Source organism: Opisthocomus hoazin, chromosome 16 (genome assembly GCF_030867145.1).
Source record: "Opisthocomus hoazin isolate bOpiHoa1 chromosome 16, bOpiHoa1.hap1, whole genome shotgun sequence".
NCBI lineage: Eukaryota > Metazoa > Chordata > Aves > Opisthocomiformes > Opisthocomidae > Opisthocomus > Opisthocomus hoazin.
The window spans coordinates 19,216,749-19,235,478 of NC_134429.1; the positions used below are offsets into that span (position 1 = coordinate 19,216,749).

The 18,730-nt window shown below is 49.7% G+C and overlaps 1 protein-coding gene across 6 annotated transcripts; it reads right to left on the bottom strand.

Moving 5' to 3' along the window:
- Nucleotides 1–8,938: 8,938 nt before the first annotated feature.
- On the bottom strand, nt 8,939–18,699 carry CCNL2 (cyclin L2). Of its 6 annotated transcripts, XM_075437266.1 has the most exons (11): nt 18,344–18,699; nt 17,423–17,497; nt 17,028–17,137; nt 16,631–16,751; nt 15,312–15,376; nt 12,385–12,484; nt 12,198–12,302; nt 11,831–11,972; nt 10,938–11,055; nt 10,763–10,855; nt 8,939–10,345 (listed from the first exon to the last, which is right to left on the bottom strand). In XM_075437266.1, exons 1-11 carry the CDS (start codon nt 18,665–18,667, stop codon nt 9,991–9,993), a joined length of 1,608 nt encoding a protein of 535 aa, XP_075293381.1. In that variant the 5' UTR covers nt 18,668–18,699; the 3' UTR covers nt 8,939–9,990. The 6 variants fall into 6 exon arrangements, with proteins under 6 accessions (XP_075293381.1, XP_075293387.1, XP_075293385.1 ...); XM_075437272.1 differs by lacking the exons at nt 15,312–15,376; nt 16,631–16,751; nt 17,028–17,137; nt 17,423–17,497; nt 18,344–18,699 and adding an exon at nt 12,851–15,298 and having other exon boundaries at nt 8,952–10,345; XM_075437270.1 differs by lacking the exons at nt 15,312–15,376; nt 16,631–16,751; nt 17,028–17,137; nt 17,423–17,497; nt 18,344–18,699 and adding an exon at nt 12,822–15,298 and having other exon boundaries at nt 8,952–10,345.
- Nucleotides 18,700–18,730: the final 31 nt, after the last annotated feature.

The following is an 18,730-nucleotide window of genomic DNA, read 5'->3' on the forward strand; positions in this document are numbered from 1 at the left end:
GGCTCGGTAGAACTCGGTACGGCTCGGTACAGCACGGCTCGGCTCCGTACGGCTCGGTACGGCTCGGTATGGCTCGGCTCGGCTCCGTACAGCTCGGTACGGCTCGGTACAGCCCGGTACGGCTCGGTAGAGCTCGGCTCGGCTCCCGGTTCCCAACCTGCGCGGCTGCCCCGGTCCCGCCCCCGCCGCCCCGCCCGGCCCCGCACAGCCCCTCGCCCCCTCCCTCCCTCCCCGCCCCGGGGCTCGGCTCCCGCCCGGTCCCGGCCCCGGGGAGGGGGCTCGGAGAAGCAGCGGGGTCCTGGCGGGGGGGCGTGGTGGAAGCCGTTCTTCCTTCCCCCCCCCCTCCTCCCGCAGCCCGGCTCGCGGGGCCCGGCGACCTCAGCGCCCCGATGCGGGAAGTTCTGCGGGGCGGGGGGGGGGGTGTGGGAACCGGGACCCTCCGTCACGGCGGTGCCGAGCGCGGGGCCCCTTCTGCTGGGCAGGGTGTGAGACCCCCCGAGGGGCCATCCCTGGGTGTGAGACCCCACGAGGGGCCATCCCTGGGCATGAGACGCTGTGAGGAGCCATCCGTGGGCATGAGATCCCCCAAGGGGCCATCCCTGGGTGTGAGACCCCAAGAGGAGCCATCCCTCAGTGTGAGACCCCCCCAAGAGGCCATCCTTGGGTGTGAGACCCCGCAAGGGGCCATCTCTGGGCGTGAGACCCCCAGAGGAGCCATCCCTGGATGTGAGACCCCCCCAAGGGGCCATCCCTGGGTGTGAGACCCCGCAAGGGGCCATCCCTGGGCGTGAGACCCCGCAAGGAGCCCTCCCTCAGTGCGAGACCCCACGAGGGGCCATCCCTCAGCATGAGACCCTTGCAAGGAGCCCTCCCTCAGTGCGAGACCCCACGTGGGGCCATCCCTCGGCCTAAGACCCCCCAGGAACAGGCAGTGGTGAAACAGGTAGAAGAACGGAGAGAAGACACGAGTTCTCACTCAGGGTGATGAAGCAGAACCCACATTTCCCGGACTCCCCAGGCTGCTCCCGCAGGCACAGCTCAAGCTGCCATTCCGGGCTGTGGGCAGCGTTGCTCTCCCACTCGCCCAGCGCTGGGGGTGACCTGGAAATGGCCACAGGCTCCCCACCTTTGCCCGTGTTACCCCCAGTGCTCGTGCCTGCTTTCCCAGATAAACAGCCCGTTATCGACCTGCACATGCTCAGGCACATAAATTGGTATCTGTAGGTCTAAAGGCTTTAATTACACCTGTTAGTGCTATATTGCTCTTTATTTCTTTTATTAAAAGATCAGTAAGCTTTTAAAACATTAACTTTGTCCGGATATAGGTCAAGAATTGCCTCTCCCCTTGTGCTTGGGAAACTAAAGCACAAAGAGATGTGGTAACTTGTTCAAATTCTGTGGAAAAGCCCAAACCATCTGATGAGTCTGCCTCATTTCCCTGCTGTTGGTTTCTTTATTTCTAGAGAATGGCAATAGGCTCCCAAGAAGGGGCAGGATCTGCATAGCTGAAAACGTCGAGTACTGCCCGACAGCTCAGGAGAAGGCAGCTTGATCTCCACGTTACGCTCCCCAGGGCGAGATGAAGACGACAAGACCCTCGCAGGCATTTCTCGTATCTCAGGCCCCAAAAAGTGCCGACTGCAGCAAAGCTGGCCAGGGACGTGGCTTCCTGATGAGCCTGCGGCGTTACCTTTGCGTCGAAAGCCACGATGCTGCTGCTTTCCCTGCGCAGGGAGCAGCCCCCAGCCTGCCCTCTTCCCTCAGCACGCCGAGCCGAACGCTTCCGCAGGTTTTTAGCGTCAAGCAGGAAAGCGAGTCCAAGGTTTCGCCGATACAGAGCCTTGGCCCATCGCAAGAGTTTTAAACACAAAGTATGTTGCGTTTAAGTGCGTGTTCCGCTGCCCTTTTATGGCATCATCAACACACACAGCACTTGGCCAACGACCCGTGAGGACAATATCCAGCATAAATTGCCCCTTTCTGTGACAGGTCTGAAAATACGTAAGAGAAGCGGCGAGCAGAGCTGGCTCCGCTTTGCTGCTGGGGAACAGAGGGGAAATGACTCCTCTCGAGGGCACCGAGTCGCAGGTCAGGGGACAACACCCGCTCATCGCGCTCCGCCGGACGATGACTCACGCCCAAAGGGAAACGGCCACCTTGGCTCTCAGGTGGTACCCGTACACAGCAGCTGGGAACCAGGGCCGCTGTCTCCATGCTGGGCTCAAACCAGTTGGGTCGCTGCGCGTGACTGGGGCTGCGGCGAGCGCCCACGAGCACGTTCTTTCCTTGCGACACGCGGGAGACGGAGCAGGTTGGCATGGACAGCTCTTGTGCACGCTGCTGCGTCTCACATCGCATCTCTCATGAGCCCAGAGTTCTTTCTTCCAAAGAAAGCTCCACCCCAGAAACCTCCATCTCGCAAGCACCAACACTCTCCTCTTCTCCACGAGGTTTCATCAATCACCGTCCTTCCCGTGGGCACTGGGTTAATTGCAGAGCAATTCTCTTCCTGTGTTACCAATGGCATTTGGTTGGGTTTGGAGAATTCTCACCCTGTCAGGCACAAGACCCACTCTGAGGGTGACGGAGCCCTGGCCCAGGCTGCCCAGGGAGGCTGTGGAGTCTCCTTCTCTGGAGATATTCCAGACCCACCTGGACGCGGTGCTGTGCAGCCTGCTCTGGGTGACCCTGCTTGGGCAGGGGGTTGGACTGGGTGACCCACAGAGGTCCCTGCCAACCCCCACCAGTCTGTGATTCTGTGAAGACTGCTCAGCCGAGCTCTCCGTGCTCGTGATGTCTGCCCCGTGCCATCAGCGGGGACGGACCCGAGCGGGAGCCCTGCCGCAGCGCAGGACGCCTGTCACCGGGATCGATGGACACGGGAGACGCCCAGCAGGCGCTTCACACATCCACCATGTCACTTTTTACCTCCGTTTCGCTGCTGTTTGCCTTCAGTTCCGCCTCTCCTCTGGCAGGGAAGCACCTCTTCATCGAGCCCTTCGGAGGATGCTCCCGCCAGCAGCTTCCGTGCGGAGCAGCAGGACAAAGGGGATCAAATCCCACTGAAGCCAGGGGAAGTTCGGTCGCTGCCGGAGCGCAGCTCGGGCTCCCACACAGGCTGCTCGTCTCTCGTCTGGAATCCAGCGGCGTTCTCGAAGGGGAAGGAACAGCCTGACCAGAGGAAGATGCTGGTCTCGGTAAGTGAAACGTGCACTGAAAATTGCTGCTGTCGTCTGGACACACAAGACACAGAGCTGGCCTGGACAGAATTCTGCATCAGGCTTTTCAAACACCCAAGGTTTTCCTAAAAAAAACCCAAACACCCCCAAAAAACCCCCAGCTCTTATTCTGGTTTTGTGAATGGGGAAACTGGGCCAGGGTGCAGCCTGAGGTCACCCAGAGAGCCGATGCCCCTGGGCGAGCAGGTCCCGTCCCACCAGCAAGGCATTATTCCCCAGTAAGCAGAGGCAGACACCCAAGCTACCAGGCACAGCAAGGCAGAGGACGGCATCGTCGCCCCGAGCTCCTCGCTGTGCTGGCGACGGCAGCCGGGGCCGGGTGCGAGGGTTCCTCTCCGCCAGCCGGAGCCGAATCGCACCCGAGGTGCTTCGGGCTGGCCCCAGCCCCGGCTTCTCGCCCCAGCTCCCTCCATCTCCTTCCCAGCTCTCACTGCTCCGTTCTCCAGGGCTTTTAACCCAGCTCTGCGTGCCTGAAGTGAGTTCCTCCAGCCCTGCTTTTGTCTCACTCTTGAAGTAAAGTCCGGATCTCAGCGCACTTCACCGCAGATGTTCAGCTCAGCCCGAGCCGAGGTGGATACACCAGAGGCAGAGTTGCTTTGCTCGGTAGTTTTTCACCCACATTTAAAGACAATAAAAACAAGGGTTGCCTGGCAGCCCCTGGAGAGGAGTTACCTGGCAGGACAATGGAGAAAATGCTCCTTTTGTTTTGCGTGAAGCAATATTCTTAAATAATTGCTACTTGCAGTTTCTGTGTTTGGGGGAGCTCCAGTCGCTCAGCTCCTCTTTGGCCCAGGTCCATCTCTCTGCAAGACGTGCTGCAAGGGTTTTCTTTTTCCCCCCCCTCTGCAGGTCTCTGGTACTTTTCCCACCCAAGAACATATCAGAATATCAACATATTTATAGTGTTTGTGGAAGGATAAATCATTATTAGAGCAGTAGTCTGTGGGCAAAACAAGCAAAATAAGGTTTAAACCAGACACTCCCTCTAACTAAATGGTTTTGAATCACCAATCCACAGCCCTCAGGTCAGCAGAAATCAGCCTGGGCAGCCTCTAGGAAGCGACACACGGAGAGGGCAGCCACCCTTCACAAACAGAGCTGCACAGAATACTCCAGAAACCAAAGCCACCATCAGTTCCAGTACTGCAGAGCTGGCCATACCAGATCTCAAGCGGGCTTCAGAGGCAGCAGCAGACTCCAGGACTTCTGGCCAGACAACGAAGGCGGGCCGTTCCTGGCAGAAGATGAGCCTCTCTCCCTTTTCCCACCACGCTGATTTTCCAGAGGTGCAAAGGGCCCAACACCCAGCTCTGCGTGGATGCAGCCTCTGCACGGAAGCTTACAGTAAATCTCAATTAAAGCCTCCCTTCCAAATGCCTAGCAGGGAATTGAAACCTGCTTTTCTCTTCTGATCTCAAAAATTCCAAGCTTTGTTGTTCATTCAAACGATTCTTTGATCGTGTCAGCCACTGGCTTCCTATCTTTGGCTCGCCCAACACGGGGGGTCTTTCCCTCCTGGTCACCACCTGCCCCGCACACAATGAGCTAAGAGTTCCATATCTGAGGAGAGAATTCTTCAGGCTCTCACCTGAAAAAGGAAAGCTCTGTTGGCTGATCCTCTGCCAATACAGCAAATACAGATCCCACAGCCGTGACCTTCCACCTGCGCGTTGGATTTACGGCTGCGGAGCCCGCTGCTGAGGAGACATCAGCCAGGAAGCCCAGAGGATTTTCCCATGGAGGCAGGAGGACGAGGCTGCGCTGCCAGAGCACGGTGGTGGCTTGATCAGAGGAGAGAGACCTGTGGCCTGGCCAAGACTGCAGCATCTTGTACGTCGGAGATTTCAGTAAGCACTGTCCCTTCAGTGCTTCTGGCCAGCGAGAACCTCGCTCCAAGCAGCAGGAATTACGTGTGGACACCAGAGAGATCTCAGAGGAGTAGCCCGAGAGAGGTTCCGATGAGCGAGAGCCGTGTTGCAGTCTTCAGATCTTCAAAGAACAGAAGTCATAACTCACCTTTAGAGCTGAGACTTGTAGATGCACGCACACAAAGATGTGGTGGGTTTTTTTATTCACTTTAGGTAAACCCAAGCTCCTTGTCCTCTGTCTGCTCAGCCTGACACACACAGATTTCTGGGTTTTGTGATCTTTATAACCACAAGAACTGGAATTTTTGCTGCGTTCTTACAATGAAAACTTAGATTCTCTCACAATTTCTTACCCAGTAGGGCTATAGGTTGTAAAGAAGTTCTGAATATTGGATGATCTGTGATACGGTCGCAAGCGCTGGTAGCTGGGGAGGGCTAAAGCAAAAAGATTGGTCTCGGTACGATGAACGCAGCGAGACCGCTACACGCAGGTTGCAGCCGGAGGAAGCTGTCAGGTCAGAGGTGGTTGGGTTTCCTGCCTAGAAGGACTTCGCCAGGCATAACGCAGGCCTGCAGCACCTCCCCAGCCTCCCGAAACGTGCACTAGATCAGACGCTAACGGTATCTAGAAAAGAGCAGATGATCCTTCAGCAAGTGGCGAAGTGATGTCTGAGCAGGGTCACACATCGTTTATCCTACATTCAGCTCCTCTTACTAGGAAAAGAAGCAGAAATTAAAGAACCAAAAGGTTCAGAAAGCAAGCTCTTCACCGAAGAACTCAAGCTCCCCAAGAGCCCATGCGCAGGACCGCCTGCCCGGCTGACGGAAGGGCCATCTCCTAAGCCTCAGTTAGGGTGCAGGCTGTCTCGCCGTATCATTTCACGTGTGCCAGCACAGCTCTGCCAGACACCAGCAGTTTCCAACTGCTACCCCATCAGGTGACCCCGAGGTGAAGGATATTTTTCTAATATGACAAAAAGCAGCCCTGTTCCTTTCAGCTCTGTAGAAAACATTAGGAACAGCAACCGACACTTAGTCAGATATCAAGAGACAAAAGGTAGGGCTGCAAGAGGGCACCAAGCGTATGCGAGGAACAAAGCAGTGACTCAGCACAGCATTTCTTCACATTTTCTCCAGACTGGGCTGATTTCTTTTCCCCAGGCTCTCTTGCAGCTTTGTGCCCAATCACATCCCCTCGACGCCTTCCGCAGGAACCGTGCTGACAAACAATTAAGTGAGCAAATGCAAACTGGTGCCAAGAAAAGAGAAGAAACTGATCTGTTGGCCCCGTTAACGGGACTTCTGGCTTGTCTGCTGTCGGTTCTTCCTTCCCCGAGCTGTCTCGGCAGCTCCCTGGGGCTGGCTCTGTTCCCTCTGAACCCGAGGAAGAACTTCTTCCCTCTGAGGGTGACGGAGCCCTGGCCCAGGCTGCCCAGGGAGGCTGTGGAGTCTCCTTCTCTGGAGATATTCCAGCCCCGCCTGGCCGCGGTGCTGTGCAGCCTGCTCTGGGTGACCCTGCTTGGGCAGGGGGTTGGGCTGGGGGACCCACAGAGGTCCCTTCCAACCCTGACCATTCTGTGGCTCGCTCCAGAGCCATCACAGCTGTTCGTCCACTTCCAGACCCCCGCACACCCCACGAACTGACCCGTCGCCCGTTTCTCTTATCCCCGCGCCAAGGGGTGAGCGTCTCGCGACCCACAGCTCTGTGATCCCCCCCGAGAGCAGCCACAGCCGTTACCTGTGCCGCCCGTGCGTCGTCGTACGGGTGAAGAGGACCAGAGCCATCGCCGCCGGTGAAATTCAGCTGGTGTCTGCGGCGCACGGCAACTGTTGGGTACACACACAGAAATTAAAGACAAGCCCCTGGCATAGATCTATTGTAAAAAAACCCAAATCTGCCGTTTCTAGCGCTGCTTGGGTTGGCCAAATGATAGGAGGGGTGTAGAGTTTGGAGGAGGTTACCAGCACCTGCCATGGCCATCTATGGACTGCGACAGACACGACGGTTCTTCGCCCTCCGCACTGTGAACGCTGAAGAGCTGCTTTCTTCTGAATTCCCCCAGACTTACCAAATCCATGCGGTAACACTTTCACCTGGAGCTTCCTGAGCAAAGGAAAGCCCCAGACCTGCCGCCCTTCCCTCTGAGGGTGACGGAGCCCTGGCCCAGGCTGCCCAGGGAGGTTGTGGAGTCTCCTTCTCTGGAGATATTCAAGACCCACCTGGACAAGGTCCTGTGCAGCCTGCTCTGGGTGACCCTGCTTCGGCAGGAGCGTTGGACTAGATGACCCACAGAGGTCCCTTCCAACCCCTACTATTCTGTGATTCCAGAAAGCCATTACCATTTCTTCAGCACTGTACACAGGCACAGCAGTTTGTCAGAACACAGATGCTGGTTTTTCTGCCAAGTCACGCTGCGTTCGGGTAGCAAAGCGTCCACAGCCTGGCTCTTACCTTCATCCATGCCACCTGCGCGGGAGGAAGGTCGCGTCTGCAGCTAGCAGAACTGAGACTGAACCAAGGCAATTCCTCCCGAAGCCTTCCTGGAGGAGGCGGCCGCTGCCAAGCCTGCCTCCCCCTCTGCTGCGTGCCTCGGGAACCGGGCAGGAGGCAACTCCAGAAACGTCTGGGGCAGAACGATTAAACAGGGAAACACTGACTACCTTTTAGAACTGGAATTAGTAAAGAGATTTGAGGCTGACCCGCTCCAAGTAATATCCAGGCAGTAAGAATGAGACGGATGTAAAACAGGACCTCCCTAGAGAGCGCTGTTACTTCAGGTTGTTCATGCTTGAACAGATTAATTTTTGTGTCGTTATGTCTGAGCTACGTTAATACTTTGACCTCTACTCTGTTATTTAGCATACCAAGTATGAAATCATCAGTTTCCATCTGTGTGCAGAGGCCAACCCGAGGCAGACAGGTCGCCGACTCAGGAACAGATTAACACGCTCCACAGCAGCGCTCTGCTGAAGCCCCCAGCAGCTCTGCCCGTGTCTGCTGCCTGTCTCCATCAGTTGTCTTCTCTCAGCTGAGATTTAATCAGAACTGGGGTAAACAACTACAAACCAGCTACTGCTACTGCAAGGTGACCAAGAAATAGCTAGCCTTCCCCCTGCAGAGGAAACGGGCACCCACTGACGCTACCCAGTACCACTTCTTTTAGAACAAGTAACTTGGGGTTGGACTAGATGACCCCAGAGGTCCCTTCCACCCCCTACCATTCTGTGTGATTCTGAGATTCTGTGAACTCTGCTGTGTAAAGCACCAATTCCTGTTAGGGAACAGCGTGTCAGAGGGTCCTGCCAAGGTCAGAAGCATCCTTTAGCTCAGACACTCAAGTTCACAAATACATCCACTGCCAATTACACAGAATAACCCAACCCAGGCTCCAGCTCAGGAAACTGGCAGACTAGAGGTTGGCTAAAGGCAGGCTGACAGCAAATCCTTCCACCTGCCTTGCCTCCATGTTAATAAAAACTAAGAAAACTGCCAAGAGATTGGTTTGGATTTAGAAGTGTTAGAAGAGTCACTGTCGCACTAAGGCACCTACAAGATGGACCACAAAAAAAAACCTCCCACCTCTTTGCTTCCCCAGAGCGGAGAGAGGAAGCTGAACGAGCAGGCAGCGGTTCTAGTAAGCGCTACTCGGGGAGTGTGCGAGGCCCCAAGAGCAGCACCCCACTTCAGACAGCGCACGGGCCTGCTCCGGGATGAGCCCGGCGTGACACCCACCATGCTGACACTCAGGGCTGACAACTTCGGCTACTCTTAATCTACTACCGTCTGACAACCTCTTCATTCAGCACATTTCTTTCCTTATGAGTAGGCACAGTGGTGTAGCTCATAAGAAACTACTGTCAAGTAAATGTAATAGAAAAATCAAATACTTTAATGAAATTAGGGAGCATGAGAGTAACAGCTCAGATATACCACTAGAACTGATACTACTGGGCTGTGGGGGTTTTGCCTTTTTTTTTTTTTTTTTTAAATGCTCTGTTCTTCAACAAGCATGCAGGTTGACAAACTACTAATTCTTCAGAGTGTCAAAGATCCTGAGTAAAGAATTTCAAACCACTTAAAATGAATATATAGGAAATGTCTTATGAGCTGGTGGCCTGCCACACAGCATTGCACAGATAAAAATATACTACTCTCAATACACAGAGCTAAATACTTTCACATTTATCAGAATTTTCTACACAAGTCTTTCGATAGAATTCAAGTTTTCAATTTTCTGTATATATCTTCCACCTGTATTAAACAAATGCTTATTTACATTGTGGATAAAGTGTAAAGGCTAGTAAGGCCATATTCCCATACTGTACTGTAACACTGCAAAATATATATACACATATATAACCTAATATAGGCAACAGTTCTAAAAAAGTCACCTTACATCTGTACAACATAATTGAGTCAGTATGAAAAGACAGCTTTGTTAGCACCAAGCCACTCCAATGGTTTTTAGGAACTGCCTTGAGCCTTCTAGCTCCACAGGGAAGGACTGTTCAGCACAGTACTCCAACCACCGAGCAAGGGAGGCCCCGCTCGCAGAACTGGGAGTCCCAAGCAACACTCCACCGCACCACGGTACGGAACTACTACAGAGAGGGCGTAGGAGCATCCAGAGACAAGTTCTGCAGTGATTTTACGTGACACCCCAGCAGAACAGTCACCAAGACAGACATTTATCAGATTAAGTCTCTTGCATAATCCTGTCCCGTCAGAATCTTTCCTTTGGATTCATGATAGTAAGTACAGAATTGCCAGCGGAATGGACATTACTCAAGCTAGGTGGTTTACAAGCCAGGTTACCCCCTACTGCAAAAACAGGGAAGAGCTCCACTGCTTAAATTCCAAAAGAAAGAACTTTTTGCTTTATTCATCGCCTATGCCTACTGTGGCCAGGATGGTCTCGGTCATAGCGATGACTTGCTCGCTCGTAGGAGCGTGAACGCTCATGCCTGTGATTTCTGTAGTAGTGACTCTTCTTCTTGTACTTCCCTGAATGGTCAGAGCGCTCCCGGGATCGGCTCCTGGAACGTGACGAACTCCTGCTGCGCGATTTCCGTGGTTTGTGTGTCGAGTATTTGTAGTCTTTTGATTTCTTGTAGCTTCTCACCTTGGAACCTTTGTAGCTAGAACTGTGGTTGAACTGTCTCGGAGGAGAGTCACTGCGGCTCCTAGAACGGCTGTGGGATTTGGAACCGCTTGATGTGGAGTAACTTTCACTTTTCCTACGGAAAGAGAACAGGAGAGAAAATGCTTTAGCTACTCCAGTACAGTTCTGTAAAAACATAACAGGCTGTAGCCACAACCACCTTCAAATAGAAAAAAAGCAAGACAACAAAAACTGCTGCTTGGGGGCCTGGTCACCACTAAACAGGCCGACATTTGGAGACGTCCCCATATGCTCACACTCGCCTTCCAACCCATCTGGCACAGGTAGGACAAGGTCAGACACTGCAACTCCCTCCACCTGCGTGTCAAGACAGCGCAACTCTCCGCCGTAACGTTTCTGGAGCTTTAGCTAGCAGCACGTACTGCTGTGTTCCTTCACAACCTCTCCTGCTGAGAAACTACCAAAGCTCGCTCTGTGGAAGTTTAGTCTGGGAGCTTCCCGCAGCGCGCTCTTCTTTTACAATAGTACGTACCTGTGCTTGGGGGATGGGGACCTGGATGGAGATCTTGAGTAACTTTGATCTCTACTTCCACTTCGACTTCTGCTTTCTCTTCCTTTCTGAACACTGCAAGAGACAACAAGCAGTAAGTTATTTTGCTTAAAGTAATAATGGGAAAAAATAAGCTTCTCCATCATGAAAGCCTTACCCGTTTACTGGGCTATTTGAACTCGTTCTTTTTGCTCCCTCCATTTTCCTTTTAGCATTTTTCATTGCCTGAACAGGTAGTGGTGAAGGTTTATTTCCTTTAACCTCTTTTGGAGACTCTAGAGAAACAAAGCCTTTGTTACCTTATTTTGAAAGTATCGGTAGGGACTGGAAGGACTTGAAGCCTCCCCTCAACTCGTTTCATCATCTTTGTCATCACCAGTACCGTACACACGCAGCACGTACGCGCACCATGCCTGTACACAACTACCCGCAGGAAGCGCATCTGAACAAGTTCACAGAGGCAGAAGTTAATTGGAAACATTTCTGCCAAAATATTGAAGTAACACCAGGGAGTTAACTGCAACAGTAACACACTGCTTTCAAAGCCATTTGAAGGCAGAACAGCAGCTTCCTTTTCTTGCTAATTATTCAGCGCCTTTTTAACGGCCAACCGAGGAGAAAGACGGTAAAGGTCATCTTCCAGGCAAGCCATGCACTACACCAGAAACTTCAGACAAAGTACACAGGAAAACTTTCCCCAGCCATCATCCAAAAATACTTCTCCTGTCAGAGGTCCTAATCATACCTATGCTTTATTATTTCTTTAGCGTAACGTGTCAGTTGCAAGCATCTGTTTATTGCCAAAACCACATAAAAGCGAGTCCCTGTACTACATAACCTAGCTTTAGACTAATTTGATTTTAGCCTTTGTATGTTTGAAGAAATTACAAAGTTACAATGCTACTCAAATTCTGCCATTTGAATAGTTGCTAGAAGACAGCTTAAAAGAGGAAAAACAAAAACCAAGCCACTCTGTATATGCATCCCCAAAGGATAAATATACATTTAATACGAGAAAAAGTTATTAAAAACAAGTTATCCACTACTGACCATTTTTTGGTACGGGGGAAAATCCTGATGTGTTATCCAAACTTGGGGCTCCCTCGGGTACTAGCCCTTTAGCTTGTGCTTTTGCCTCTTCAATAGCTAATTTCTTCTTCTCTACTTTACTTTCCAGATCAGACAAATCAACCTGCGAACACAGAAGCACCGCTTATGACAAAACTTAGTAAGCTAGACTTCCTGCTTACTCACAGGGGAGAGGAAAAGTCTGAAGGGACCCAGACATTGTCACTACTGTCCTGTTCCACTTAACATACCAGGCTTGCAGCTAGTTTCAAATGAGCTAAGGTTTACCAACTCCTGATCTAAGCGACAGCCTTTCATAAAGGCTCACAATAAGAAAAAAAAAGCAAACCTTTTTCCGAGTATAGAGTTGCAAAATTTTTAAGCAGATTTCTTGAATCTCTTCCTCTGTTGCTCCAAAGAGTAAAAACCAGTGTGGACGATTAGGAAGGGGAATCTGCAAGGGAGGGAAAGACATGCTCGGTTTTCTGCTTCTACTAAAAGACATAAATCTGAAATGAATGGAAGTGTGCGCTCACCTCCAGTGTCCTAGCTGCGAGGTAAATACACGCACAGGCAATGCTTTCTGGCTGGAATCTTACAAAGACATCTGTTCTCAGGCTATCATTCATGTAATTCCTGAAAGACAGGATATCAGCAGAGTTGCATGGCACTGCAAAGTTGTTTGATGTTTTTCGGTTTTTGTTTTGTTTTTACTTCTACAAGGACTATTGCTTTCTGCTTTCAGTTACTAGACTTTACTCCTGTAAATTTAAAGAAAAGCTGAATGATTTTACTAACAAGTAAATAAATAATCCCTCAAGGGGAGGGATGTGTGACAAATTAAGTTTGACTGACTGGCTGGCTGCTGAAAATTCAGCTGTGAAAAGAGAACCAATTTTAACCTCACTTTTCCCTCTGGATCTCTACTGGCCTGCTCTCATGCAATAGACGAGCTATTTTCAAGGCAACATACAATATAACCTGGAGTACTCAGTTACAGACTTTTAGGTTCACATGTTTCTCTGCAATAGGGCTGAACCCAGATGGTTTGCTGAGAGCTGCAGCTCCTGTAGTAGTTATCCCACGAAAATGCAGTCCGCTTCAGCACGCGTCAACTTCCACTGGAGATTTAAGGGCTCCCTTTTCCTTCGGAAGTATTATTTTCCATCCAGAACAGAATCCTTTTCGATGCCAAAGGAGTCATAGAAGAAATCAGGGTGTTTGGAAACATCAATTCAGAATACTCAGTATTCAGGCAGATCTCCTCTTTGGCACACGAAATACGGTTTCCAAATTGTCCCATTTCAGTAAGGTTCTTAAAATGAACATTCACAGAATGAGAAAACTGCAAAATATTGCATATATTCCAGTCAATACACTTAAGCATTATTCTTCTAAATCCCAGACACACAAAGTAACTTCCTCTGAATCTGTCAGCTGATGTGCTTGAAAAGATCTACCTTTCTGAGCAGGTATTCACGCAAAGTATCAGATGGGGAAAAGCTAAAACCAGACAACAAGAAGTCATCAAAATAATAAGCTTACTGAAAGTAGTAATTAACCACGTGGGTACCCAGTATACAAGGATTCACTAACTCCCAAGACATCCAAACCAGAGACCACAGTCCAAGCACTTGTAACCAGTTTACAAAGGACAGACAACAGGGCCTTGAATCCCACGAGTACCTAGCTCCCACCTGCCCCAGTCGTCTTACATTCCTGTTTATACGAAGAGCAACTGCCACCCCAGAGAAGCAATGCTAAACAGCGGCTCATCTTTCTGGGAGAAAGGAACTTCAAAACCTACTTTTCTAGTTCCACTACAAAGAGTGCACAAACCTTTTGGTAAAAGAAGTGATAAAGAAAAGTGGTACTTCAACCAGCTGGAAGTCGTACAGCCTTTTTTGTAATTTGCCAAATTGATAAACGTGCCTGCTTCCAGCTTTGGCCTCTGCACGCTTTCCCTGTGGGCTCAGAATCAGACACGTGAGGAAATGAATCCTTGTCACAACATTTTAAGAAAAAAGTAACGATGTAAAAAAGCACATTTCAAAATCAATTATACTGGATATCCACCACTTTTCAGGTACTGGAAGCAACAAGCATCAGTACACAAATGTGTTGTTTTAACATGCGAACCATTTCTCAATCAGGGCAACTTCCTCCCTCCTCCTCACCTACCTTTCCTTCCATAACAAGCAGGAAACTGGCAACGAGTAGTCCATAACTCACATTCAAGCACTTCATGCAATGGTACTGGGAAATCTGGCAGTGGGAAGTTTCTCCAAGTCTTCAATATTACATTTGACTACAACCTTCACACATCTACTCAACTGTTTTCTAATTAGTTTACAAATGGAAACCAGATTTCAGTTTTTGTTGTGTTAATTGATCCCTTAAAGACTTAAACCCCACCTTAATTAGCTTTATCATTTAAGAATACATCATTTTAACAATTATAGAAACATAGCACTGAAAATATTTCAGAAATTCAAAGATCAGGTTATAAAATACACAACATTGAAAATGCACAATAAAAATAAAAGTCAAAAAGTGTAAGCACAAGAAGCAGTTGGCCAGTTACTATACTATCATGTATATACCACCTGTCTAGAGTCAGCCTTCTCTTTGTAGAGCCTGCTTTGGTTTGGCTGAAGACGGCAGCTGTCCCTGCACCATAGCGCTTGGGCAGCAGAGGAGAAGTCTTAGTCACTTACCCTCAGAGGCTACCCTTTGATTAAAAGAGTACAGAAAAGAAAAGTCAAAATTGGTTCTCTACACACAGGTCACAGTACCAGACAGTTCAGTCAGCAGAAATATGATCTTTGGATTCACTAAAGGTTTTTAAACCACAGTACTGTTAAAAAGCATTATCATTTAAAGGCATTATCTATTCGTTAAGTTTAAGACCTGGGATTTTACATAAGCTTCCCATCCCCAAGCAAATCTTTACTGTAATGAGAGCAACAAGGCAGAGGACGTTTCTTGGCAAACATGAAAACACTGAGTTTATCCAGTCTTAGAAGCTGACATCTTGCATTATCCATATAGATAAAAGAAATTTATCTGTGCTGAGGTTTTGATACACCTGTAATCAAGCTCAAGCCCTGGGAAAAGTCATTTCCCAGCACTGGCAACAGACTTTACTACACATAGTTTTCTCTGAAGAACAAAACAAGGAAACACTACAACCCACTCAAACATTTCCCCTTCAGCTGGAAAGTCAAAGCAGAGAGGAGGGAAGTGCGAAGTCAGGGTGGAAAGCTACCTTACCATTAAAACAGTGCCTCTAACTTACGAGGCTGATCAACATTTGGGTAGTAGTTTGGGGCACGCCAAGAAACACTGCAGCTGTCTGGCACGGCCCACAATCACTTCTGAGCAATGCTGCCCAGAGTGCCTCAAGTGACATATTTCTGCTACTGCCCCTGCTGGTCTCTTATAACAAAGAAAATCAACTTACCATGAAGTCTGGACCAGGTGTTGGTTACGTTCACATTCTAATACCTGAAGGTACATAACGATTATCTGGAAGATATGGGTTATTGAGTTATTAACAAGAATCTCCAGAGCCACCTACTTATTTCAGAGGGACATCCATGAGGCACCTGTTACTCTCTTTCAAGTTCTAAAACACTCCATCGGAGAGAGCGTTTGCAACATCCCCAGTGTTTATCCACACAGCTTCTGCTCTCCAATGCAAACGCTTGCACGAATTTACACTCGACCAGATCTGACCTTCCTAGCTCTCCGTCTTCTGAGCTCAGTCATCACGCTATTCATCTAGATGTCTTGTCTTCAACTGTTTTCAAGCTAGGTATGTTCTCCTACACAATTCACGATTCCTTTTTAGCTGTAACTTGGGAGAAAGTATTGCTAGCTGCAATAAGCGTAACAGAAGTATAACAGTATTTGCAGAGAACAGATCTAACATGTTGTGTGTCACTGGTTTATTCCGTTTCAGGTTTTCTTCTTCCGTTTGAAAGGAAAACAAAGATGCAGATAAAAATACTTGTCTAATGGCAAAAAATTTGTACCACTGAAACAAGTACAAATGTCCTCTAGTGTACTGATAACATGAGTGAATTCTGAAAGTCAGGTAAGCTTTAAAAGACCTTAAGACAGCAGTAGTTTTCAGACTAAGAAAGAGCAAGATCCCAAGCTCTGCTGGCACAGAAGCAGGCGGTTCTTTCAGCGCACTTAGCTACTTCAGGCCTAACGCTAATGGTACTAAACAAGCTTCAACATTTGCAGTAGTTACATCCTCCAAGTTATCAACCTAGACTGACAAGTGATACTCCAGTGGTGAGAACCATCTCACTTCCAGTCAAGCCCTTCACACCTGAGTGTACTTTTTATAAGAAACACTGCTAACTAGCTCATACAGGTTTAATAACGTCAGCATGTTTCCACAAGAAACAGTCCTGACACACGGTGTTTCTGGTAATAGGGTATCACAACCGTAGGTCTCCAAATCCCTTTATCCTTAAGAATCTATATTTAGTTGATGTTTTCTAACACCATAGCTACCTACTTATATAATTTGACTTCAAGGAATACTTAGCATCTGCATCCACCTCCAGTCGTCATTCAGCAGTGACACAAGACCAACTAAGAATCTCTTAAACGAGAAAGAAGACATCAGGATAAGAAGCTAGCTTTACTGCATTAACTAGTGTTATCACGTATAAACTACACAGCTTCCAGGCAGTTAACCAGTCTACTCAAAGCATTTGTAGCATACGAAACACTGACTACGAAGTTAACTTATACAGTACAAACCTTATGAGGGTGCTTTACATGAACACAAAATCCCAACTCCTTTAACACTCTTCTTTCTGCCTTAATAATTTGATTCTTCAAGTTCACGTATTCTTGATCCAGTATTAGAGGCACAGGTTTTCTGCAAGACAATTTCAAATTCTGAAGACAATCTCAACCTCAAAGACTGCTCATATGCAGGTTAAATCGTATTCGTGTAAAAATAAGAAACATCACTGTTTGTAACACCCAGAACATGTATTTCATAAAATGGGTCAACTCCCTTTTCTCCTTCATGAAATCCCTTCAAGATGTTCCCCAGTTTATGAAACAGGCAACAATACTATCATGGGCCCATGAAGTTTAGTATTTAAAATACAACATAAATACTTCAGAACATTCCAAAGTCTGAGCTTACTTTTTTTCCCGTATATGCCGAAGACGATGGAACACGTTAATGACATCCCTTATGCGCCTCGGTGCTTCTTCAATTTTGGATGCCAGGTGAACACAGGCCATTGACACATGCTGAAACAGAAGTATTGCAAGATACTGATGTTTTGCCCAAATCAGGAACCGATCGCCTCCCACAGCTTAAGGAGGGATAACAAGAGAAAGTGGTAGTAAAACAAGGAAATGCTAAAAATTTAACAAAATCAGCTCTGTGTAGCTTTTCAAGATCGTGTTGATCAATAAGCAAAATCTAAAGGCTAGTTACCAGCACTCTGCTCATATCTAAGGCGACAGCTTGCCAAAACAGACCAAAGATTAAACAACTTTTGTAGCCATATACATCATCTAATATTTTCTTACCTCCATGGAATGCTTCACAAAAGATTTGGTATAAAAAAAACGCTGAAATAGCACCTGTCCTGTAGCCATAGCCACCTAAAAAGGAAACAACCATGACACGTATTAACAAAATCACCACCAGTTCCAAACAGAATTACCTAGAACGATGTCACCAGACTGAAGACCCAGGAGCCTAGCTAAGCCAGATTTCAGCATGGGAGCAAGTCCAGTGGTGTCTGAATAAAAATAACACCCCTTCCTCTGTAATGAATTAAGTTGCTCAAAATGTTACCAACACCACAAACAGCGTCTGTATGTGAAGAGCATGAAAACATGATCCAAATGAAACATAAAATATAAAAAACAGAAGGAACCTGAACACTAGAACCCACTAAAACTGTAAGTTAAGACAACATGCCTAAAAAAATTTACTTTTTCGGGATGGAACCGGGCGGGGGGGGGGGAATCAAATCGTATTTTGATTTGCATATTCTCAATTTCAGCAACTGAGGGTCGGTGGTTAGCAGACGCCTGGGAAGTTTTACACTCGGGGAGCAACCAGGCTGTTTGCGAGAGGAGTCAGCCATGAAACAAAACCCTTCCGAAGAGGGGTCCGAAAGTCCGTCTATCCGCAATCCCTCGCTTTAAAAGAGGGAAGAAAAGGGGCTGCGGGAGCGCCCGGCCCGGCCCGGGGAGGCGGCGCGGGCAGGGGTTACATCACCCGCTCGCCGCCGGCTGGGGAAGGCCGCAGGCCTGGCGGGGAGGCCCCGCGGCTCTCACCTCGCAAAGCCCAGCCGGAACGGGCGGCTCTCCGGCCCCAGCGGCCCGGCGATGGAGCCGCGGCCTAGCGAACAAAGCTCTTCGCTGCCGGGGAGCGAAGGGGCCCGGCCCCGCGCCGCGGCCTACTCCCCGGCGAGAGGCCTGGCCGCGGCCCAGCCTCACCTGCGGGAGCCGCAGCAGGATGCCGGCCGCCTGGATCAGCTCGCAGCCGGTGACGCGCAGCTCGGTCTCGGTGTCCGGGTCGAGGCCGCTGCTCATGGACGGCGTGAAGCGGAGCGTGTGCTCGGGCAGCAGGCAGTTCTCCAGCGTGATCAGCACCCCCGAGTACAGCCGGTCCCCGATCAGCACCGCCCCGGGGCCCGGCACCGGCGCGCCGCTCCCCGCCGGGCCCGATCCCGCCGCCGCAGCGCCCGCGGCCTGAGGCCCCGCCGGGCCGCTGCCTCCCACCGCCGCCACGGCCGCCGCGCTTCCCGACCCCGCCGCCATTTTGTGCTGCCGCCGCCTCGCCCGGCTCCGCTTCTCCTTCCCCCGCTGGGCCGCTCTGCGCCG

Coding starts and splice junctions, on each gene's coding strand:
- CCNL2 (XM_075437266.1), bottom strand. CDS start 18,667: ATGGCGGCGGGGTCGGGAAGCGCGGCGGCCGTGGCGGCGGTGGGAGGC. Junction 17,498..18,343: donor TCCTGCTGCGGCTCCCGCAG/GTGAGGCTGGGC, acceptor TTTCCTTTTTAG/GTGGCTATGGCTACAGGACA. Junction 10,346..10,762: donor TCCCCATCCCCCAAGCACAG/GTACGTACTATT, acceptor CTCTTTCCGTAG/GAAAAGTGAAAGTTACTCCA.